The following is a 24,629-nucleotide window of genomic DNA, read 5'->3' as shown; positions in this document are numbered from 1 at the left end:
TGTTAAGTAACGGAAGCCAATCGAACGGAAACTGTCTAATGTCGTCTCGTGGCCATTTTCGATAAAAGCTCCGCGAGCTTTATCTGCTCGTTTGACGAACAAGCAATTAACTTAATTACGGACTTTCAGATTGGATTGTGATTGATGAAAAATCAGGAGGACTGAGCCGCTTAGGAGCGAAGTCTCTTTATTTATTTTTTGTCCATGTTTTCAGCGCGATCGCATGATGATACCCCTGGAACTGCAACACCACATGCAGCCCCAGCACCCCCTTCATCAGCAGCTGGACAACTAGGAGTAAAAGTAGCGAAATAACTCGTTTGGACTTTCGCCTCTTAGAGATGGTACAATTAGTGCATAAGTTGTTCATTCTCTTAACTAGGTTTAGATTTTAATCGTCTCATGCAAGGAGTTGTCGATCTTCCGTCCTTTCTACGACTTCTTGCATGAAACCTCCGAATGCATTTTAAAAGTATTGTAAATAACAGCACGTATTTTCATGTGTGAATGTTTAACAATAAAAATTATGTAACTGGACTACGGTTATTTACTATTTTTTGAAACCCATATTCGCAACCTTGACTTTTCATTTATGTTTCTTTGATTGCGTCTTACGCCGACATGGTACACTTGCAAAAGTGAAAGCAGAACATACTCCTACTCAACACCGTGAAATTTCTAGCACAAGCATAATTTTTACTAATCTCTTAGTCACTTGAAGATGAGTGATCTACTCGGAACAATAAAATATGTGGTGATAAAAATCAGATTATTATCAACGAACTAAGCTATTTTAAAACTTGAGACTAATTTTCATAATAGCCCCCCTAGAGTGTGAGAGAGGGGGTCCAGATTAACTCAAGTGACACGATACAGCACCAGCAGTAACTTAAAATCTCTTCTTGTGGAATTATCATTTTTTATCTTATCAAAGCCCGTTCACGGATAAGTATCGCTATGTTGTAAAGTACCTAAACAGCATATTATTGTTAATTGTTTTATCGGTGCAACAGAGTGGATCTCAAAGTAAGTACCAATACCTTTTTTCTCTAAAAACAACCACTCGTAAACATTGTAACAAATATTTTTTTTTAATAAATTGAGTTGTTTACCTCATATTCTTAAAAATCAAAACATGCATAAGTTAAATTGCAATTAAGCAATTTCGTGATTAGTTTGACACACTTGTGTCCACGTTTGCCGCCAGAATTTTAATTTTCCAAACTATTTTTCTAGTCCACTATTATTACACGAAAGCACTCACTTGTGGCAATGCAAACAGGTAATAAAATACGCGAGGCTCAAATAAATGTTAATATTTAAGTTTTACGCTAGAAAAAGCACAATAAAAATAATCGCAGAGCATCTGTATGGCCAGCTGTTGCTATCAGAGCCTCTGAAGGAATTTACAATATTTCTTTCTCTCGAGGGGCTCTTTCGGATGTCGCATTGTGAAGTCGTGTAGGGTTTTTCTCTAGGGCGTAAACGTCAGAATAGAAATGGTCAAGTGCCAAAACTAGCTCTTCGGACCCGAATTTTGTTTCGCAACATTGTTATCAAGAGAGCGAACTAATAAAATTTTTGTGTATTTATTTATTCACGTGGATGGCAGGTACATACATTAATTGGAGGTATTTACTAATTATATTGGAAACAATATTATCTCGTGACGTGCGATACTTTACTGGCCTTTATATCTATCACTTTTTATCAATTCATTTAGAATAAGTCAAGCATTCTTTAATGGAACAACAAATTTTAATTGTCGCTGTAATTTTAATTATTGCAATAAAATTTTATTTCTGGAGAAATGACCGACTTATCGTGGCTTGAAGACTATGGACAGGATGACTATAAAGGCTACAACATGTCCTTGCTGGGCATGGACCAAGCTTACCTTTCAATAAATCTTGAAGACCCAACAACAGTATACAGGATTTTTCGAAAACATGTCGATTGTGTTAAAGTAAGTACCAGTGTGATTATAGCTTTATTTATTGCTCAATCAGTGTCCGTTTGTTAAACTGGAACACTTGGAACCGGACGACGCTATTCTGTTAGACAACACCAGATTAATTTTGAAACAAACCCCAAATAACTTGTACCGGATAAGCACGACAAATAGTGAAATATTGTACTCTTGGGATAAATATGTTTGTGAGTTCGGTGACGAATTTGGAGAGTTTGGAATATACGAAGTCAACGTAACTAAAGCGAATCAATGCACCGTGAACACTATAAAAAACGCAGTGAGCATAAGTTTTCGTAAGTTAGTTAAACCGTAATTTGAACCAAATTCAATTGGAGAATTTTTAGCCGCCCTGACAGTTTTTGTAATTTATTGTGCCCTATTTCTGGGGGTCTTTGGTCTTGTATATGCATGGAAACACTTTGTGGCCAAAAGTGAAACCAAGGAGAAGAAGCCCGAAGGGAAAAAACGGCTCAAGTCGCTTGATACTTTCCGGGGGTGAATTACCAAAATTAATTACTTAAATCTAATTAATTCGGTTTAGGATCAGTATCGTGATTATGATATTTGTGAATTACGGATCAGGTGGATACCCGGTTTTAGACCACGCGACCTGGAACGGTTTACACCTTGCCGATTTGGTTTTCCCGTGGTTTATGTGGATTATGGGCGCGTGTATGCCCATTTCGCTGACTTCAAGTTTTAAAAAGCAAATTTCCAATAAAGACATTTTCTTGAATGTCTTGAAGGTAGAAACAGCGATTACCGAGTTAAAAAAATGAGTTTGTTTTCTAGAGATCGATAAAATTATTTTGTTTGGGCGTATTTTTGAACGCTGGACCGTATCTAGAATGCATGAGGATATTTGGAGTGCTGCAGAGGTTTGGAATATGCTATCTTGTGGTGACCACGATTTGTTTATTCCTCATGAAACGAGAGTTTTCGGAGTCAAAAGTACGCATTTTTTCCAAGTTTCAAAATAAAATTTGCTAAATTATGTTTTGCAGCATAAAATCGGTAAATTCTTCACCGATATTCTGGTTTTATGGAAAGGCTGGATCGTTGTGTTGATCATATTTTTCGTGCATTGCATGTTTTTGTTTCTTTTGGCGGACGAAGGCTGTCCTCGGTAATTATCCCTTTTTTTTTCATTCAATTACAGAAAAAAATTTAGGGGCTATTTAGGACCGGGTGGATTACACGAAAATGGTAAACATTTTAACTGCACAGGGGGAGCTACTGGGTATATCGACGCCGTTATTTTGGGCAATCACAGGTACCAGAAACCCACAAGCAAAGAAATTTATTTAGGAACACAGGCGTTTGACCCCGAAGGAATTTTGGGTAAAAAAATTAAGACTATTTGCAACATGTTTAGTAGTTTTATTAAGCGTAGTACATAATGAAGCTATTGTTTAATAAATTTAGTGAATGAGCTGCATACTATGCTTTTTCTACGACGGAAAAAATTAGAAACTATTTTGTTATTTTTGCCAATAAAAAATCTAAAATTAACTTCAGTTGCAAATTAATAACTAATTTGTCCAGCAAGAACCACGAAGGGTTAGAGCATTTTTGACAAGAAAAAAATAGGGATGAAGTAAACAATAATCATTAGAAAACAACAAACAACGAACAAAAAAATTATTGGATTGTGAAATAAAATAAAGTAGAAAAATCTGTGATACAAAATATAATACAATTACATTGTCTTTTTTTCTAGATACGACTTCTTTACCTAACAGAGCAAAATTTAAAACGCACCTTGCTGCTGCTACACTTGTATTAAAAATTACGTCCATAAGTGCAAAACATATATAAGGTGTTTCATTTAAAAAACATGTTTATATTGTATTTCATTTATGAAACACTCTGGATACTTAAAAATAATTTTAGGTGACACAAAAGATTGTAAATGTACTTTTTATTTAAATATTTTAACATTTAATGATTGATAAAACTTGCTTGGACAACTGTATACAGGGTGGCCCAGCTTAGCTTCCGTCTTCTGTAGATCAGTTATTACTTATTAGTAAAGCTGGACTTATGATACTTTATAGACGTTATTTGTACTCTAGGACGTATTTCAGGAAAATATTTTTGATTATACAGTGTACCAAAAAAAGTATGACGTTATTAAAATACTTTTTTGAATGGCATGCTATTATTTTTTAGTGCTCATTAGGATGCCTTCTTAGCTTCTTACATGTCCCTAAAGTTTTTTTTTAATCGGTTCAGAGATTACTGTAAAAAAATAATAAAAAAACCAAAATAAATCAGTTTTATACCTTTAGTTTTAAAAATTAATTTAAAAAACGGTGCTTTCTTGATGGCATTAGTACGTACGCCTTGACCAAGGTCTAGCAGACTTATTAAGTTTGATTGACCTGAATTAATACAGGTGTTTACTAATAACTGAGCTACAAAAGTTCGTTGACTTAAGAAAAATGGCAAATATGATCTAGTTATTTTATACAGGGTGTTTGACTTCAATCGTGCACGTGTTTATCGGAGTTCAAGCCGGAATCACTCTCCTGGTTTACAAGGAACACTCGGCTCGTCTAATTCGTTGGCTCTCTTGGAGCGTGTTGGCTGGAATTGTCGGGGGCGCTCTTTGCGGTTTCAGCAAGGAAGATGGGCTAATCCCCGTAAATAAAAATCTTTGGTACTTTAATTTTCATTCTCATTCTTTTAATAATAAATATTTTTCAGGTCAATATCCTTCGTCTTGGTGACGAGTTGTTTCGCCTTCCTCCTGCTCTCAATTTGTTACGTTTTAATCGACGTCAAAAACTGGTGGAGCGGTAAACCTTTCCTCTTCGCGGGAATGAACGCTATTTTGCTTTATGTTGGCCACCAAATGACGTACGGACACATTCCCGTACGATGGTTGGTGTATTGTGAAAAAGAACACGGGACCCATTTCATCGCCCACTTTGAAAACCTATGGGGCGCTGGGTTCTGGGTAGTGGTGGCGTACCACTGGTACAGAATAAATTATTTCTTCACAATCTGATTTTTGTAAAATTGGAAATAAAAACAAGAAATTCGTTAAAGTTTTTATTTGCGTAAAACCTACTTTCCTATAAAATTCCTAAACTAAAACTTTGTAAAAGGAACAGTGGAAATATATAAAAACACAGATTAATGACCTAACGATTCAGTCTCTTCCTCAGTCGCTACCGGCATTTCATTCACCACGTCGAACTCATGGGCGTAGTTCAAGCCTTCCACGTAGTTACAGTGAAATTCTTGTGCAGCTGCTGCGCTGCTGAATGTAGCCCTGAGTGTCCTGTTCCGGTATTCATCTCCCCACTCATCGTACGCACTCCAAACGCAGTTGTTCTTATCCAACTAGCAATTAAAAATTAGTAACAATACAAAAAAATTAATAACCCACCTCCATGACGGTATTCTTTTCAATAACCGTATTGCTCACAATTTCACCATTATCGTTGCTAACGCAAATTCTTGCCGCATAGAGATCCGGGTCGTAATAAACTTGCAAGTCACCAAGAGCTACCTCTTTCCATTCGCCATTAACCTCTTCACTGAGAGTACACCGTTTCATGAACATCACTGTACTGAAATTTAGACCCAATTTTTTTCAAAACCTTTATTTCAAATCAAGGTACAGCAATAATTGGATAATAAAATGTACAAATCAAACGTAACACTAACTTAGGCAACAAGGACCTACCGATCATCGTCCTCATCCTCATCATCCTCCTCTTCCTCATCGTCCTCCTCCTCGTAGGAAACTTCCTTACCGGCTTGCTCGTCCCCACTCACCTCCTCAACCCCGAAATTTTGAATCGAAGACGGAATAAGTTTCGTTAAGTCGACTTGCCCCGCTGTTTCAGTTTTGGATTTCTCCAACTGAATTTTCTTAACTTTATCAAGCACGTCTTGCACAACTTTGTAAAAACTTTGGGCCAAGTCGCAGTTTTTGAATCTCACAGCCAACTTTTCTAAAGCTGAACCATCGTCGGTGTAATTATAGCCCCCCCAGACCCAGGCTTTATCAGACGTCGTCATTGGTTGGAGCTCCAAATCTGGGATAACTAACTGATTAAGTACCACTTTGTGGACCTGCTCACGCCTTAACAAAAACCGGTAAGTATCTGCAAAAAACACATTTGACTCAAGTCAGATGACTAAGATCGGGTCATTACTGTTGATTGGATGATGCAAAATCTTCATTTGGCCAACTCCTCTTTCCTTCCATTCTTTATTATCAGCGTCGAATCTGTACAGTCTTGCCCGTTCGTTGAAAAGCACTTCTTCGTCTTCCTCGCCTGTTGAAACAACAATGGCGTCTGGTAGAGGCACTATGGGGTCGTAATGAGGATCGTACTCCTCATCACCTCCACCTTCTGCCTCTTCTGAAGCCACTGATTTGCTCTTGTCGGGGGTGGCAGAGCCAAAAACTGGGGCCCCGGCACCCAAAAACGCAAATGGGGTTTCAGAGTCTGCAAAAATGTCCCAGCATTGCAAACAAGAAATAACAAGAAGTACAAACGTATTTTTATTAATAAATTTAAAAATAAAAAAACATTAATGGAAATTTTATAATTCATTATAAAACCCAAAAATTCTATTTTAGATAGAATTTAAATTTTAATAAGACGGCCACAATTTTTAATTTGTTAAATTAGAAAATTGGTATTTGGTGAATCAAATAATACACCTGATGGTCAAACTAATTTTTATATTAGCTTTTTTAAAACTAAAAAAACGCCAGCGTTGCACTTTATTTCGAAATTAGCTGTTATAAATTATTCATGCACTTCAAGAAAATATTAGGTAAAGTAATTTGTATTTATTTGATATTAAATCGAAATCGAACACACATTACGCTTTCCAAATCAAAGCAGCCTAGATTACTTCATAGTTTATATCACGCCAGAAAAGTATTGTTATCAAGACTTATAACTTTTTTATTAGAGCTCAGAAAAAAGTGTTTATAACCACTATGAAGTGGGTAGTTGAATATCATTTATATCATACACTAACAAGATATCAGTATGTTAAGAAAAATATTTTTTTTCTGTTGCTAATTGAATTTCACATCTCATTATTTCCCACTAATTATTATGTTTTATTTCAGCAGCGATTTTGGGAATCCTTTCCCGTCGATTTTATCTAATTTAGAATAAATTATTAAATTAAAATATAATATAATATGAAATAACAAATAAAAGTTTTTTTCAAGAAAAAAAAACGGTTTTCATTGTTTACTCCTGATATTTCTATACACTTTTTCAATAAAAATACGTTTTCTGCTTGTTTTTCATAATGTATTTGTTCTCATTAAAAATATGTGTATGTTAAAAAGAGGCGGATTAGTAAATCATTGTTATATGAAAACATTGATAACTCGCATTTTTTATGAAATTCGATTTTTAAAATTTTCACACCAGTTTGATCTTTGATTTTTATGATTAATGAAAAGCTACTTTAAAATTTCCACAAAAATGTAATAAAAAATGTAATTTAAATATTTCTGAAAAGCAATTGATTTTTAGATTTAGGAGCCTATTGGATATACTTTTTCCATTTTTAGGCATTTTCCTATTTTCAATACACTTTCTTTCATCAAAAACCACAGATTCAGTTGTTACGTCTGACTCACATTTTTAAAAAATCTTTAGAACACAGTGTAGTTTTCCTTATTTTTAGCATAAAAATCTGACCCGCGAATCATTGGCAATCCACTTGTCTAGTATTTGTTACTGTTTTATATTGATTGTTTGCATTTTCTGTTAACCGTTAACTAATTGTCACTATTTGTTGCGAATAAAAATCTTTAAAAAATCGAGTTTCTAAAATAAAATGTAATACGTATTTGCGAAACTTTGGATGTCCAAAAAATTTAAACAGTTGAATATTATAAAAAAATTATAAACACCATTTAAAAAAAGTTAATTCTGTATAAGACCCTGGCTTACCGTTATTTTGTAAATATAATCGTTTTTAAAGTATTTATAATTAAAAACAATGATGCATAAGTCGTAATTTCGGCTTAAGATTTTATTTAAAAATACTTCCCTATGAAATATTTTTGTAATAGTTTTTGTTTTGAAGCTCGCAGGAAAATCAGTGTAGATAAAAAAGTCTGTATTACAATTAATAATTAATTGGAGCATTAATTGAGCTCATCGTGAGCTTTTTCTTTTTCACACTGACCAGAGATTAAGGTTTTCCTTTGCTCAAATAATTTAAATCATTATTATAGACAATTATTCAATTCATTCAATCACACAAGCAGCAATGTTAAAATTAATTCCCATACGTATTTGATTTCAACTGCAATTACCGAGAAAATGTCCAAGTCAGAGTAGGTACTCGGAACCGATTACTTTGAGCTACCAGTCTAGCGCTCGTTGATTTAAATTTTTCACAGAAAGTATTACAAATTTGTATTTGAAATTGGAACATTAAGTTACAGTTAAAGCGCTAGCAATAAAAAATACTACAAAAATAATTCAAACATTTTTCCAACTCACCATTTTTCTCTTTGGCGAACGCCGGTTTTTCCGTACTTTTGGCCGCCAAGCTTGCAAACGTGATTCCAGACTCAGCATTCAAAACCGGAGCATCCTCATCCTTCAAATTCGTTGTTTTGACGTCGGTTGGCGCAACCGCAGCACCAAAAACAGGTCTGACGGGCGATTCGGTCGCTTTCGCCAGACTGTCGCCTCCTCCAAATATCGGCTTATTTGTACCTTTACCAAAAACTGCAGGTGAACCCCCGAAAATACTCCCCGTTGTGGTTGTGGCCGGAGTACCAAAAAGACTACCCGTGGTTTTAAAACTGCTCGTAGTGGTTGCACCCCCAAAAATTCCACTAGACTGAGCTGTGGTCGTTGGGGTCGTAGCAGCGAAAATTCCCGGTCCCGAACCGAAAACTGGGGTCGATTTCGAGCCGAAAATGCTTCCGCCACCGCTTCCGAACACACTACCGGACCCGAAAATACTTCCGGTTGATTTCGCAGCTGTTGTTGGCGGCGCGAAAATGCTGGAAGAGGTAGTGTCGGGTGTTTTAGCCCCGAATGTGAACGATTCGTTCTTGGTTTCACTGGCCGTTTGAAAAATCGAGGGCGATTTTGAGCCGAATAAATTGCTTGAGGTGGCAGGAGAAGAGAAGATATTCGATGAATTGTTGGCAGAACTGAATATTCCACTGGAAGTTGTTACAGGAGTGACCAGAAGTGACGGTTTGCTTAGAAGACTTTTAAGAGTGAGCGAGCTATCGGCAGGCGATGATACTGTCTCAGTAGCTGCTTTAAAACTGAACACTTCTTCTTTCGGTGTCGTGAAAATCGAACTTGTGCTAGAAGACGTACTGATAGATGGCGTATTCGAATTTTTGAAAATTTGACTGATTGGAGGGGTTGCGGTAGACTTTTGGTCGCTCGTTTTGAAGAGATCTTTCAAATATTCGTCGTCTTTTTTGCACTGCGCGCATTGACAGTCGGGTAATTGACGATAAGACATAAACTTTGGAGGCAACATTAATCTGAGAGCTTCTTTTTCTTCTTCTGGTGTTACTTTTGTCTCGGAAATGAATTCCACGTCTTCCCCTTCGGATGTTTCATCAATTTTCTTGCCTACAAAATTTTACATAAATGAAGATTTATAACATTTACGACTACTTTTACCTATGATTAGTAGTAATTAGTGCTGTGTTAGGTGATTATTGGGATTATTTGGTGAAATAAAAATCCAATTGTTATGCACGAATTTTATTTATTCCTTTATAAATGTACCAAATAAAACCAACAATACCACGGGTAACAAAAACTAAAAAAAGTAAAGTGTTTTGACGATGATATAATAAAAATTTAACGTCCTCACACTTTACCAATTTTTTAGCGAGTTGTATCACATTGTTAAGACATTATTAAGCTACGACAGTTTTGTTAATGGTTATTGAATCACTGTTAGGAACATACTGTGCCGGTACTGGTATAAAAAATAAAAGCCTGATTAGAAAAAAAGCTCAAGAAGCATGCACATACGTCTGATATGAAAATTACTTTTTATTAAACTTTTGTTTATTTGAAAAAAAAAATTACTGCAGTTTCTTTTAACATGTTACGAAATTATTATTGCACACAACTGATAAAATAAGACAAATTGAAATTTAAAAATATTTGCTTAAAATGTTTTAAAGCTGAAAATAAATATCTTTATAAAAAATCTTGAGGAACAAGTAAAAAGTAAATAGAAGTGATAAATCTAAAAAATGATTAAAAATTACATGTGGTCAAAACTTTTAGTATTCCTTCAAACCACTGATTAAGTCAGTAATAATGTTTAAACATAATGTTATAAATAATTTATAAAAAAATATCAAAAGCTGTAAATATTATTCAAGAATACACACATGTGCACAATTATTTAATTAAAAAAATTCAACTCTAATCTTTATTACCTAATTATTCATTTCAATCCGATAATTCTGATTCATTTAATAGATTTACCACCATAGTTACAAAAACATCACATTAATAAGTTTAAATATCACAAAACCCAGATCTAGAATGAAATAAATAAAAATGAGCAAATTCTTCACAGCTCAGATCGTAAATTATTCAACTTGACCGTCTACTGTACAAATAATACGACGCCATAAGAAAAATCGTGACAGTAGCGACAGAAATAACTAAATTACAATTTCCATCGCAAAACTTTGGCATCTTACCTGTATCACAGGACGCTCCACTCAAAGCATCGTTCACAGCCTTCATAAATTCCTGAGCAATTTCAGCGTTCTTAAACCTAAGACAAAATTGTTCTTCGGTTATTTCGCCTTCGGAATAATCCGACGCATGGAACAGCCATGTCTTATCATCCTTGGGCAAATACTTAATGTCAGTAGTGAGAATATGGTTCAAACAAATCTTAAACACTTGCTCCCGCCGCATCAAAACCCTGCAATTTTACTAATTAAAAAAATACGTTTTTTACCACAAAACTCACCTTAATTTGCCGGTATCTTTCCGCCTCAAAATCTTCAAATCACCGATTCCTCTCTCCTTCCATTCCTTATCCACGAAACGGTAAAGCTTCGCTCGATGACAATACAAGACGTCCTCTTCCTCCTCACCCGTCTTCACTTCAACCTTATCCGGGAGCGGAATCACCGGTTTGAAGTAAATATTATCAGCCTCTTCCTCCACGTAACTGGCATCAGACTCCTCGTCTTTACCGCCGCTGCTGATACGTCTGGGTGACCGCGGAGTGAATTCAAAATCGTGCTTTTGTGGCGAGCCAAACACGAATTTTTCAGTCGCTGAAGTGTCTTTTTTCTCCACACTGACATTGGGTTTGAAAACGAACGGTTTCTCGGTTGATATGCTACTCTGGCCAAAAGTAAACGTGGCTTTAGCTCCGGCTTGAGTCGAAGGAATCCCGAAAGTGTATTTCTGACCCGGAGTGTCCAAATTGACACCTTTCGGACCTTCCTTTTTCGGAACTGTATCATCTTTCGGACTCTCACATGCCACACAATAAACGACATCGGAATTGTTCTGGATTAGACAATTCTTACACTCCCAAGACCCTTCCTTGGGCTTGAATAAATCGCCCCAGCCGGTGGTTGGCTTGTCGGCAGTTTTCGGAACCCCGAACGTGAATTTCAAACCACCAGTGTCCAAATTCACCCCCTTTTCGGGCTCTTTTTTCGGAATTGTGTCGTCTTTGGGCGATTCACACGACATACAGTGTGTCTTATCGGCGTCATTTCTGATGTAGCAAGTCTTGCACTCCCATGAACCTTCCTTAGGCTTGAAGGCGTTGCCCCAGGAGTTGGACACGCCAACTCCGAAAGAAAACGCAGCTCCAGAAGCGTCACTCTCGCTTTTTTTCGGAACTGTGTCGTTTTTAGGTGTCTCGCAAGCCACACAGTAGTTGGCTTTGCCGTCGTTCACAACGAAGCAATTTTTACACTCCCAACTTCCCTTCGCCGGTTTGAACTTATCGCCGAAACCGGTCGGTTTAACCGGAGATTCGATTTTCGGGGTTTTACCCGACACGCAGTTATTTTCATCGAGTGACTCTTGAGCGGTTTGGATGGCTTTCAAGAACGAATTAGCCAGCTCTTCTGTTTTGAATCTTATAGCCAGCGTTTCCGGTTTAAGGACGCCTTCAGAGAAGTCTTTCGCGCACCAAGTCAGTGCTTTGGGATTATTTGTCATGAATTTAAATTCCATGTTTTTGAGTAGTTGGTGGTTACAACACACTTTCAAGACTTGGTCTCGCCTCATGACTAGTCTGATGGTTGTTGCGTCCTTAAGCAGTTTGAAAACACCAACTCCTTTCTCCTTCCATACTTTCGTTTCTTCACTCGTGTCAAAACGGAGGATTTTCGCTCGGCTCTCAAACAAGACTTCGCAATTTTCTTCGCCAGTTTTGACTTCGACTAATTCGGGCAAAGGCACGACTGGTTTGAACTCAGCCGTTGGAACAAACTCTTCAGTCTCATCATCGACCGGTTCCTTAGCTTTGCCACCTGGGCTTTCACTTTGTTTCTGAACTGGTGAAAAGTTAGTTTGGAACGTGGGAAAACTCGTGTTTTTCGTAGAACCGAACACAAAGTTCGAGAAAGGACTAGCTTTAACCGGCTCCTCTTTCATAACAGGTATGACAACTTTCTCCTCCTTGGGCTTAAAAGTCGGCGTGCTCGTGAAAACAAAACCACCAAGAGAGGCGGGTTTTGGCGCCGCCTCTTTACTTTCCTCGGTGTCTAACCCCTTTTTGGCCGCTTCAAACACATCGTAAAACTTCTTCGCTTCTTCGGACGTCTTAAACCTCACACACAACTTCTCCAACACGACTTCTTCATCGGCGTAATCGTGCGCCGCCCAAATGTACGCCCTGTCACACTTGGCATTCGGAGTCAGCGCCATTTCTTTCGTAATAAAATGATTGGCACATATCTTATGCACTTGATCTCTGCGCATCAAAATGCGAACTTTCTTCGTTTCCGGGTTCTTCAAAATCTTCAAAGTGCCCACACCGCGTTCCTTCCACTCCTTAGTCTCGGTGACGTACCGGAACAACCTAGCGCGTTCGCAGAACAACACCACATCGTTTTCCTCGCCGGTCACAACCGGAACTTCGTCCGGAAGCGGAATAATCGGCTTAAAATCGGGACACGGGTCGTGTTCTTCAAGCGAACTCGTCGAAACGTTGCTCTTATTCAACGACTCGTTCTTGCTCGCATTGTAACTCTGTTCGAGGGTTTTTTCGATTTGCAAGCCCAGACTGACATTGACCGGGGTTTTATCCGACACGGCGGAGTAAACCGGCGGTGCGACATTCGACAAAATACTCTGAGTTGAAATGGCCGGCGGTGGTTTACTCAAAACTGACGGCGAGGTGTTGGGGGCTGTGGTGGTCGGGAGGGGAATTTGGTAATTGTGAGGTTGGCTTTTGGGGACGTTGCCTTTCAAATGTTGGGGCGGAATGGTGACTGAAAGGATGGGTTGGGTGGTCGTAACCTTGGGTGTGGGCAAGGGATCAGAGGCTGTAATAACAACATTCACAGGAGGGGCTTTCGTTGTGGGTGTCGTTGTGACGGTAACACCTCCAATCGTCGGGAAAACACTCTGACTGGTGGCTGGCGTGGTCTTAAATAATGGGTTAGGGGTGGAAATCCCTTGCGCCTGAGCCGTGAGTAGGTTAAGGCCAGTTTGGGGTGTAGTTTGGCCGTAGGTTACTGCAGGTTGTTGCACTTGTGACAAGGCGGCGGAAATCGCGCGGAAGTCCTGCCCGGAAATTCCCGGAATTTGTTCCTGAGGGAACGGCAACGCACCGCCCTGGGGCAAGCCTAGACCGCCGTAGGCGTACGCCATGGGCGGGTACATGCCCGGGTATAAGGGCGGAGGGCCATAGAGCGACGTTCCGGGCATTCTCGCCTGATAGTTCTGGTAGAAATTCGAATTGTAAGCCGCCAAGTTCGAATTTAAGTTGTACTCAGCACCGTATTCGTTCGCCAAGCCATAGATATCCTCATCACTTAACTGTCCAGTCTTGTTAACTTCTTTCCTCAACTCCGTCAGTTCCTTCTTCATTTCGTAGACCATGTCGGTGATGTTCTTAAAACTGTCCAATTCGTCCACAGACGCCTTCAATTCGTTCACCGACTTTTTCACGTCTTTCAACTCCTCGTAACTGTGTTTCACCGTCTTAAGTTCATCGACAGTCACCGTGAGGTTATTAACAGCGTCTTTGAAACTTCTCAACTCATCTACTAGGGTTTTGTGCGACTCCATCATCATTTTATTGTGTTCTAGAATATGGTTAATGGCAGCGTCTTTCGACGCTGTTAGCTGTCTCAATTGGGCATCGAGTCGTTCAGGGCTCGGTTTGGCCTCACGTTTGAAAAGATCGGACCGGTAAGGAGTGGAATGATTGTGATTTTCCGCCCTTGGTGTAAAAACCCCGTTAAAGTAACTTGAAGTATTGCCAGTGTATCCCGTTACGTAGTGATCACCGGTGCTATCAGGCGATGAGACGTTTTCGTCCGACATCCCATCACACTCATTCCTGTTGGTACAGTCCGGGTCAATTCTAGACAACAAGCGCTCGATTTTCTCAATCTCAGTCCCCAACTGTTCGTTTAAGGGGTGCTTCTGATCGACTGACGGTTCCCTAAGCCGATCCAGCGTCAAGTAGAGACAATCCCTAGCACGCGAGAGCAGGATTATATTCTGACTGCGCATCTCCGAAGTCACACTCTCCCGATTCTGACTCGTTTGTTGATCAGCCATGTGTTTGTAGATCTGAGCCTGGTAAAAACTCGCATACGGGTCTCTCAAAGTTTCGAAAATGCGCAACGCTTTTTCGTTCTCCTTCTTCTTCATGAGTTGGCAACCGCTGAATAATTTCGCGGCCTCGATATGGGCACAAATCTCAGTCAAAGGCATGTCTTTCGACTTGTAATTGAACAGTTTATTAGGGGGGTACGAAACCGCTTGATTGTTCTTCATTTTTTCCAAAATCGGTAACGCCGCTTTGTAGTACAGCTCGGCTCGCGCCTCGTTAAACTCAATCTCGGACTGTTTTGTCGTGTTTTTGGACCGTTCGGCGAATGTCTGTGCCAGTGTCACTAGAAGCTTGACGTCTAAACTGTTATCCACACACCGGAGAATTTTTATTCCGTCCACCAAAGTCAGTCTCAGTTGATCCAAACCGGAGTCGTATTCATTCTTGTACATTTTGTAGGCCGCCTTGAAGAAAATATTTTGGTTGTGAGTGCCCAACTCTTGCGTCACGGCGGCCGGAAGTACGTTAGGTTTGTCGAGATTGTAGTACGAAATGTGGCGCAGATTTTCCTGATTGTATTTGGAACACAAGGTGGCGCAGTAAATAAACGCCTGGACGTCCAACACGTTCAGAGTTTCGGCGCCGCAATTTTTCAGGTTCTTGATCGAGTATTGCAAACCTTCGAACACTGTGCATTTCAAATCGGATAGTTTGTTATTCAGTGCGATCCAAATGTGGTGGTGTAAAGAGTCGGGGAATATCAACTGTGCCTCTTCGTCGTATTTAAGCAATTCGCCACTTTCCGGCAACCTTATTGTGATTTCTAGTAGTTTTTGGTCGCTCAAAAAGTAACTTGTTTTCATTTTCAGTTGTTGGTCACGTGTGACGAACAATTTTTTAAACAATTGCTCTCGCCACATGCCCACTGAATACTGGTTGGCTTTCTCGATGAGTATCGACTTCCGGTCTTTGGCAGCCGCTTGTAAAACATGCCCGGCTTGTGAACACCTGAACGCGGCTTCCTTTCGCCACCTCCGTACCAAATTTCTGCGATTTTCAGGCGCGTGGTTGAACCACATGCTTTGTAGATCGGGTGGCTGTGAGTGATAAGCCGCGAAAAGTAGCGGTAGAGTGATATTTGCGGCTTCCTTGTACTTAATAAGATCTTTTTGTGCTTGTTTAAACACCAAAGTGACGAAATGGAAGCACAACTGCGCGCTGTGGTGATTCAGAAATTCTTGAATGAGGTGTTTGTCGGGACAATCGCCGATGTTGAGAGCAGCTTTTGTCAAAGTTTGGTCAAAGTTAAATATTGCATTGATGTATTCGGTTGTAGTTTTGATATTTTCGCTGGTTTCGGACAAAGTCAATGCGGCCAATTTGTCCAGAACGGAGACCGACAAAAACCAAAACTCCCAACCGAGCGAGTTAGGCAACGAAACCGTTCTTTGGTACTTGACCAAGACCTCGGCTACGGCTTCGTACCAAGTGACATTGCAAAAAATCGCCAAGTCTTTGGCTTCAATATCCGCAGCATGCTTGTACGCCTCTTTCACCAAATGATGTTGCAGGAGATGTTTTAACAGACGCACCCGCAACTTGACGTCAGTCGGCCGCGTTTCTAACTCCTTCAAAATCAGATTGGAGACATCACGAGGATCGTCATTTTCCGACGTGAGGATGCGCTGTTTCAGGTTGAAGATGGCAGGATTGTGAGGGTCGAAAGACTGGGCCATTTCGCAAAAGTACCGAGCACCGGAATGGTCCATTTCCACGTCGTCGGAGGCTAAGAGTTCGCAAACTGGAACGCAAACGTTGCCGAAAAATTAGAAAATAAAAAGCCTTCACGTACCTTTCAGGACGAGATTATTTTGTTTGGAGTCAAGCCGAAGGCTGGTCGTGTAGGCTTGAAGAGCGGCTTCTTTACGGCCCAGTGCTTCCAGGCATTTGCCCAGCAAGCAATGAGCTTCTGCAGAATTTGGTCTTGCACTGAGATACGTCGAGACGTAACGACGAGCGTCCTCGAAACGCTCGATTTTGAAATACTGCTTAGCGAAAGACAGGCAACGAAGATTGCGCTGTAATAAAACGAAATTTACTATTTTACGTATCTTTATTAGTGAAATATTACAGTTAATCAGCTATCACAAATCAAGTCTAGTGTTTTATCAGCTTATCGCACTGCAGACAAAATATGAGGATAATATAAGAAGGCCAATTCAACCCTAACTGTAACTCCAACATTGATTTTTTTTGTCCACCGCTGCAAAAATAATCCTTTGATACTAAAATTAGGGATTAAACCGATAGCTGAGTTCGACCACAATACCCCACAGAGTGGGTGCAATTATGCCCTTGGTAGGCCAGGTAATAGGGACTCATTAAGGAGACAATGCAATGAGACAGTAATTTCTTAGAAATATACCCACCAGAGTCAGTTTGAAAATTAAAAGGAATTGAAAGAAGAATCAATATAAAGCAAAAGTTATTAGAATTTTAAAATCGTAGTGTCGGTATAACTCAATAAAGTTACGAGTGTGCGAGTACGATTATAATATTATATTTTTCCGAAAAGTTTTTGAAGAAATTGTAAAAAACGCTAGTGGCAAATTATATCCGAAGTTTCCTCAAGAAGACAAAATAGTACAGTTTTCTGGTTTCCACAAACATAGACTCAACCATATCGCGGCAAATAATCAGTAACTCAGTAAAAAAAAAAGCTGTTAAAGATTTGTGTAAAAAACATTCTAAAATAATACATTAGGATGATGACTTAAGAGAAAATGATTCCAGAAAATCAGAAGAAATATTTGGCAGCAACATTACAACTAAAAACCAAAAAGCACGAAGATTTTGAATCTTGAGTCGATGAACAAACAAAACAATTGTCTTTAGTTGTTTTAGAAATTTATTTGTTCAGTATAAACACTTTTCATGGTGTTACCTTCGAATTTTGTACTGATTTTTTTGTCAAATGTTCACCGTTCATAGCTTTAGGAATGGGCACTACGTACCATTAGTATTTGATTTGTTACTAAATAAAACTAAAAAATAATATGCAACTTTGTTAAAAGATGTTCATATATAATTTATCTCTTAATTCTAGAAAAATTGTTATTGATTTTGAGTTAGGTATTCATAAAGCTTGTGAAATAACATGTCCAAATGCAAAAATTATGGATTGTAGCTCAAAGCTGTTTAAAAAAAATCCAGACATTACACTTAGTTAAAGAATACAGAGACAAATTCTGTAATAAGTAACGGCGAGTTTTTACATACATACACAATTACACATACAAATTTAAAGTTAAAAATGAAATGTTGGAGCACTTGGAGCTATCATTAACTACAAAAAAAAATTGTGTACTAGCTGTTAGCTGTTCACTGACTCTTGAACCCTCAAGCCGCCACGGTGTAAGAGGTGTAACAAAATTAATAATAATTACAAAATATAATAATTAATAACTGTGTTAATGAGTATTTCAAATGATAGAAGGGTTTAGCCAATTTATTGATTAGGCATGACCTTGCCGGCTCAGCTGGATAACAAAAAAGGCCAACGATTCGCCAACACTGCCAAAAATCTTGGCAAATTGGACCTAACACGAAGCGTAATTTAAGAATTTTTATAATCTAAAAATAATTTCCCGCCAAAGGTTCCCTGCATGTGACATTGATGCGTGAGACATTCTTCCAATAATAAATGATACGCAATTTTTAAAATTAGGACAGGTGGAATCGATAAGGGTGATGGTTTTTTGGGCCCTTTCTGATAAGCAAACGCGTTTTCAAAACGCGAAAAAATGAGAAATTCTCGACCGGCGTAACGGAATGACAGCGATTTCAAAACCTTACCTCTGTCTCGTTATTTATCTTCTTCAAGCATTCTTCAACGTGTTTATCGACATCGGCTTTCCTTGTGGGAAACATTTTGAAAAGCGTCCACTCAAACGTACATTTAAACGAGCAATTTCACAAATTTTAGAAAACGTTTATAAAACCGTTACAACATGAGATTTCACAACGCACGAACGGACGTCCACCATCTTACAACTGACGTCAGTAATCAAAGCTAGGGATTTTGCTTTTTTGGAGGGACCGGTATCCAAATAAAAAAATTAAAAATGCAAATTACGGGCTGTTGTAGCTGTTCTTACAGCTTATCAACTCAGTTACATGACTGTAGTAATTGAAACAAAAATAAATAATCCCACAATGAGCAGTTTTTTGCGTTTAAATGTTGCGATAATGCGGCGTCACCAGTCATACCACCATAGGTTGGTGGCTGCAAAACCCCCACGGCGTCTTTGACGTGTCGGCCATAATTTTGTATCAACTTCCTCAAGAGAAATCCGAATTTTCGCCGGAAAATCGCCAAAAGTATTATTTTTAGAACAGAAAGTGAGTCTTCTATCGAACCCACCTAGACCAGTAACCCACCACCCGCAGTTAGCACCCCCTCATTTTGACTACTTACACCCTCATGGTGCTCAGTGCTAGTGCTCACTTTTCCCGACTTAATTGCAGGAAATGGCTGATAGTGACGATGAATACGACCGCAAACGCCGCGATAAGTTCAGAGGTGAACGCGCCGAAGCCACTTACAGGGGGGCCGAACGGGTTGCCAGACCTAGGGACGACTGGGCCGAACGGTAAGAGTCAATACGAGGCTTATTCGGTCCTAGTGTTGAAATTATAGTGACTCTTGGTCACGACCTAGGCCTCGGGAGTACCGCCCGGGGGTGAGAGACAGGGGATACTCGCCGAGTCTGGACCCAGCCCCCAAGAGGCTGCGCCACGATTACTATGCTGATAGCTACTACAACCATTACTCGCCCTATCACCAAAGCTCGCACAGGTAGTTGCTGGTTTTTGCTAAAATGCATGGAAAAAATGGTGCACCAGCGTTCAAGGTTTATTAAAAAAATTATGATGCTCGTAATTAAAAACTGCTTTAGCTGTTTACATAATATCAGTTAAGAAATCTAGAATAGGGAATTGCTAATGACTTTTGCCCCATTGTGTGTTTTATTTTATCGCCTTGCATGGTTTGCATTTTTATAGAAAATACCGTTCATTGTTTCCTCAAACTGTATCTGAATGTTTATCGTAATTAGTCGCATGTTTTAATTGTTATTTTAGATTTCGTTTTGTTTCGGTTTTAATTTAAAATAACAGTTACTAACGCGTGATCTTCTATTTTCAAAGAGCTGGTAATTTCTTCAGAGAACCTCCGCCATCGTCTCAGTCTGAGGGTCAGCAGCCGCCAATGATGTCCTTTAAGGCGTTTCTGGCCACCCAGGACGATAACATTTCCGATAGTGAAGCTATCGAAAAATACAATGACTACAAATTGGAGTTCCAGCGACAGCAACTTAACGAATTTTTTGTTGCCCATAAAGACGACGAATGGTGTGTATTACTAGCTTATTACCGAATTGCAAAAAAGTAAATTGAGGGAAAATATTGCCAGGGCTTCAAATCGAAGGTGTATGTAGCACTTTGTTTTTCTCTTTGTTGTGTCAAGTAACAATGGGCTGTTACGTCCACCTTCACTAGAGATTTTCTTTCAGACGTAATTGATAGGTTTAATTGTAAATGCTAAGGTTAATATAATTTTAAACTATTTTTCCCCAACATGTTACTTTAAAAAGCCTTTTTCTCTACAGCACTGATTCGAGACTTCCTGACATCTTCGTAAAATATAATTATGTGTTTTGTGTGTGAAAACATGTGAATACACTACGTTAAAAGTATTATTGAATTGAATATAGATATGAGATGTGGAATTTCTTTAAACCGTTGATAAAGCTATGCGCGCAATGCATATGCTTTCGCGTACTTTGTTAGGGTTTATATTAACAGGTGAGATTTCACGACGAAGAAACATTATCAATTTATTATATGTACATGTATGTTACGTGTGAGTGTTTAAATCAGACGAAGATAATAATTAACGTTACCAGCATTAACACTTTTATTATGTTCGTCTCGGAATGCATGCGATTACATTGCTCTCATTTCATTACATCTTCATTTCTTGTTTTTCGCTGTTATAATTGTCAACAATTTTTCACCCACCACTTGACAATTATAGCACATTTTACCGATAATTACTTTATTCATAACGCATTGAATGAATTGATCGCGTGAATGGTTTTTTAATTTGTCTGTCTTCGTTTTTGTGTTGTTTTCTTATTTTCCCTCTTGTCTTTCTGAAGGTTCCGTTTGAAGTACCATCCTGAAGATTCAGTAAAACGAAAAGAAGAACAAATGGCAGCATTGAAGGTAGAATTGGCATTTTTGCATCTCATTTTCGCTTACTTTAATTTTTCTTCAGAAAAGAGTCGAGGTTTTCTTGGACTTGATGAACAACGGAAAACTTGCGGTTTCAGTTGATTGTTCAAAAACGAATGACTTACTTAAACTGTTAGATACTGTCGTTATTAAACTCGAAGGTGGCACTGAGGAAGACTTGGCCGTTTTGGAGCAGGAGTATGCCGGTAAGTCAAAAAAATTCATTTTAATAGTTCGATATAATTTTTTAAATCATATTTTATTACTACCTGACACAAATAGTAAACTTTTCCAGTAACAATTAAGTTCTCAAACCAATTTCAAACAATTTTATCTGAAAAACATTTTAATTATTACTTAAACCCTCATAAATTATATCTACAAAAAGTTTCAAGATCTGAACGAAATCAAACAAAATATACACGAGAAAATGTGAGAAATATTATTTTACTGTATGAGCTTTAACAACTGAATGTTCGGGCAAACATTGTTTTTGTTGCTGACTTTTACAGGTTTCATATCACTATTTTATTTTTCAACTTGATTTTAGAACGAAATCTTAAACTGTCTGAATTGACTTTTTGAAGTTTGAAATCATAATATACATTAATATTTACTGAACCATTTTTTAATTTTATTCACAGTGACATATCTATCCCATTGTTGGAATAAACCTCTTATGATAATAAACTATTTTGTAATTTTTTTGGTATTTTTCTGCGTTTACTGTACTCTGAAGAAATTAATAATTAAACACCTCTTTTAAATGAATGACTTTCTATAATCTTTTATAAAGACGTCGAAATTTGACTATTTATTTTACTTTGAACATTTTATTTTTGATTGAATTTGTAGCAGTCTGTATTTTTTTTTTTTTTTTTTCATAAGTAAGGGCTTTTCTTTACCTAAAGATGCACAAAATTGGTGCTCAGCTTTGTATTTCGTAAGATTTTACATCTCCAGTATTGGTTTTTTATCTTTACTGTAATTGTCTGAACATTTAGTTGTTAAGGCTAGTAATTCGTGGCAGCATTATTGCATTAAAATGTATCAACAGAATTGGAAGAGAAAAACAAAGAAAAGGGTAAAGAAGAAGTCGTCGAAAAACCAAACGATGACACTCCCAAGAAAGAACAACCTGCGGAAAAGCCAAAGCCTGATGAACCTGAAGCAAAAGAAAACGGCGAAACGACTGCAGAAGACGGTGAAATAGAACAAGAGAAGAAGGAAGAGGAGGAAAAACCAGCTCCTGAAGAAAACAAAGAGCCTGAAAAAATGGAGGTGGTAGAAGAAGAGAAGAAAGAGTCTGAAAACCCCGAGCCGGCGAAAGAAAACGAACCAGAAGAAGGCGAAGAAGTGAAGAAAGAACCTAAAGACAAGAAACGCAAGCGTTCCTATTCGGGAAGCAGCAGCGGCTCGTCGAGTAGCAGCAGCGACAGCGAAGACGAGAAAGAGAAAAAAGAGAAGAAGGAAGAGGAGGACGAAGAAACCGAAAAAGACAAACCGAAAGAAGAAGTCAAAGAGCACATTGAAACCGTCGAAGACGACAAACCGGAAAAACCCAAATCGCTGCACAAAACCACGTCAATTTTTCTGCGTAATTTAGCGCCGACTATTACGAAACAAGAAGTGGAGGCGGTTTGCGGCCGCTATGAGGGTTTTCTGCGCGTGGCTTTGGCCGACCCTCAGCCGGAGCGGCGGTGGTTGAGGCGCGGTTGGGTCACGTTTAAACGAGACGCGAATATTAAGGAGATCTGTTGGAATTTGAATAATATTAGACTGAGGGACTGCGAATTGGGGGCGATCGTTAATCGGGATTTGAGTCGGAGGATTCGGCCTGTTAACGGCATTACGGCCCATAAACAAGTCGTCCGGTCCGATATTCGAATATCGGCGAAAGTTGCGCTGCATCTCGATAATAAAGTTGGGCTTTGGTTGGACGATGAGAAGAAAGATAAGCCCCAACAGACGTTCGGGCTGGTGTCGAATAATCCTGTTCTGCACAATATTACCGACTATCTGATCGAGGAGGCGAGTGCCGAGGAGGAGGAACTTCTGGGGCTGGAGCCAACGGCGGAGACGCAAGATTCGGCCACTACTGTTGAAAGAGACGAACAACTTATTTCAGTCTTGGACCGGATTATTCTGTATTTGCGTGTTGTTCACTCGGTTGATTATTACAATCACTGCGAGTATCCCAATGAGGATGAGATGCCAAATAGGTGCGGGATTCTGCACGCCAGGGGGCCGCCACCTACCACCAAAGTATGATTGCGCTTTGATAACTCTACCCCAGAATAAATGTGTTTGTCACAAAACCACTAATTGAAAATTTTACACGGTTTTTTAATTACCAAAGATAGGAATTAACACTAACTTGCACCAGAATAGATTAATCTGCGGAAGCCCATTTTCAAAAAAATTTAAGTACATTTTTGTTCTGGGGCACAAAAAAGGAAGCTGTTTAAACGAAATCTTGAATTTGTCAACGATTTTTTTTGTACAATTGTTATTATTAGGGATCAGTGTAGAAAATTTATAGTAGCCAGAAATTTTTGCACTCATTGGTCAGTTATTATCGTTTGAACAACTCCTCTTTTAATGCAATCATTCCAAAATTAAGAAAATCCCTTTAATTGTTTTGTTTTTTCATAGACTGATATGACCCAATTTATTGGGGCTCCAGTCGAGGCCAAAATGACTAGTTTTCTTCCCGAAAAACCCCGCGACGAGAACAAAAACGAAACGAAACTAATCAACCTGTCTCTAAAAGACGTTGATACCGAAATTGACAAGTTCGTTCAAGCGAATACAAGAGAGTTGGCCAAGGACAAGTGGTTGTGTCCATTGTCCGGCAAAAAATTCAAGGGTGAGTTGGAAAAAAAACTCGCTTTATTTCTGACTTTGGATCGTAGGTCCTGACTTCGTCCGTAAGCACATCTTCAACAAGCATGCTGAAAAAATTGAAGAGGTGAAGAAGGAAGTCGAATTTTTCAATAACTATTTACGGGACCCTAAAAGACCAATGTTGGCGGAAGCCCCCCAGCCAAAACGTGAGGAACCGCCCTCTTACAACCACCCGTCGTATGGAGGTTCCTATGGTGGGTATGGTAGGTTACCCCCATATTACAATCAAGGGTATTCGCAACGTTCTAGGGGTTATACACCAAGATCAAGGTAAGTTTTACAGAATTTAGATTGCTTTTTTTATTATTCTTTATTAAAGGGGTGGTCCTGGGGATTATAGGCCGGTTATTCACTACCGGGACCTCGATGCTCCAAGGGAGCCAGAAGAGTTTATTTAAATCTTTAATTTATGCTTGTAAGTTAGAGGACTAAGAAAGAATATTTCAAACAACATTTTATTTTGATAATAAGTTTGTAAAGGTACCGTCATTCAATCAATAAACTGTTCGTATTTTTATGGGTTTCTTTCAATTTTTTATTCCCCAAGTCCCTAAACAAGATTTTCTGACGTTTTGAAAAGTATCATTTACGGACCATTTTATAATTTATTATTCACAAGGATATTTGCAGTAACGAGGTAAATATTAAAAAAAATAGTACACGAAAAAATCATTTAAAA

The 24,629-nt window shown here is 38.6% G+C and overlaps 4 protein-coding genes across 6 annotated transcripts in view; 3 read left to right on the top strand and 1 right to left on the bottom strand.

Annotated features, from left to right (window-relative positions):
- LOC655262 (glutamate receptor ionotropic, kainate 2) overlaps window positions 1–537 on the top strand; it is a 46,284-nt gene extending 45,747 nt beyond the window's left edge. The window contains 1 exon segment of the mRNA XM_015978099.2: window positions 215–537. Coding sequence (XP_015833585.2) covers window positions 215–295 — 81 coding nt within the window. The 3' untranslated portion in view covers window positions 296–537.
- Window positions 538–727: 190 nt separating this feature from the next.
- Window positions 728–5,025, top strand: Hgsnat (Heparan-alpha-glucosaminide N-acetyltransferase). The gene is made up of 10 exons (XM_008192837.3): window positions 728–1,026; window positions 1,809–1,966; window positions 2,010–2,265; window positions 2,317–2,467; window positions 2,514–2,718; window positions 2,765–2,923; window positions 2,977–3,098; window positions 3,144–3,313; window positions 4,448–4,634; window positions 4,682–5,025. The coding sequence occupies exons 2-10, from the start codon at window positions 1,811–1,813 to the stop codon at window positions 4,983–4,985; spliced, it is 1,710 nt and encodes a 569-aa protein (XP_008191059.1). The 5' UTR covers window positions 728–1,026; window positions 1,809–1,810; the 3' UTR covers window positions 4,986–5,025.
- On the bottom strand, window positions 5,017–18,816 carry LOC655426 (E3 SUMO-protein ligase RanBP2). Its single transcript, XM_961971.4, has 9 exons — window positions 18,602–18,816; window positions 16,599–16,824; window positions 10,958–16,547; window positions 10,680–10,909; window positions 8,479–9,582; window positions 6,145–6,441; window positions 5,670–6,093; window positions 5,370–5,553; window positions 5,017–5,323 (listed from the first exon to the last, which is right to left on the bottom strand). Exons 1-9 carry the CDS (start codon window positions 18,674–18,676, stop codon window positions 5,114–5,116), a joined length of 8,340 nt encoding a protein of 2,779 aa, XP_967064.1. The 5' UTR covers window positions 18,677–18,816; the 3' UTR covers window positions 5,017–5,113.
- Window positions 18,817–18,995: 179 nt separating this feature from the next.
- On the top strand, window positions 18,996–24,467 carry Ars2 (Arsenic resistance protein 2). 3 transcript variants are annotated; one of them, XM_008192840.3, is made up of 10 exons: window positions 18,996–19,147; window positions 19,274–19,398; window positions 19,467–19,604; window positions 19,955–20,158; window positions 20,968–21,034; window positions 21,087–21,249; window positions 22,101–23,308; window positions 23,699–23,912; window positions 23,959–24,220; window positions 24,270–24,467. In XM_008192840.3, the coding sequence occupies exons 2-10, from the start codon at window positions 19,277–19,279 to the stop codon at window positions 24,346–24,348; spliced, it is 2,457 nt and encodes an 818-aa protein (XP_008191062.1). In that variant the 5' UTR covers window positions 18,996–19,147; window positions 19,274–19,276; the 3' UTR covers window positions 24,349–24,467. The 3 variants fall into 3 exon arrangements, with proteins under 3 accessions (XP_008191062.1, XP_008191061.1, XP_008191060.1); XM_008192839.3 differs by having other exon boundaries at window positions 19,446–19,604; window positions 19,973–20,158; XM_008192838.3 differs by having other exon boundaries at window positions 19,446–19,604.
- The last annotated feature ends 162 nt before the right edge of the window (window positions 24,468–24,629 follow it).

This window comes from Tribolium castaneum, chromosome 1, assembly GCF_031307605.1.
Source record: "Tribolium castaneum strain GA2 chromosome 1, icTriCast1.1, whole genome shotgun sequence".
In the NCBI taxonomy this organism is placed as follows: domain Eukaryota; kingdom Metazoa; phylum Arthropoda; class Insecta; order Coleoptera; family Tenebrionidae; genus Tribolium; species Tribolium castaneum.
This window is presented reverse-complemented; position numbering and strand designations above follow the sequence as displayed.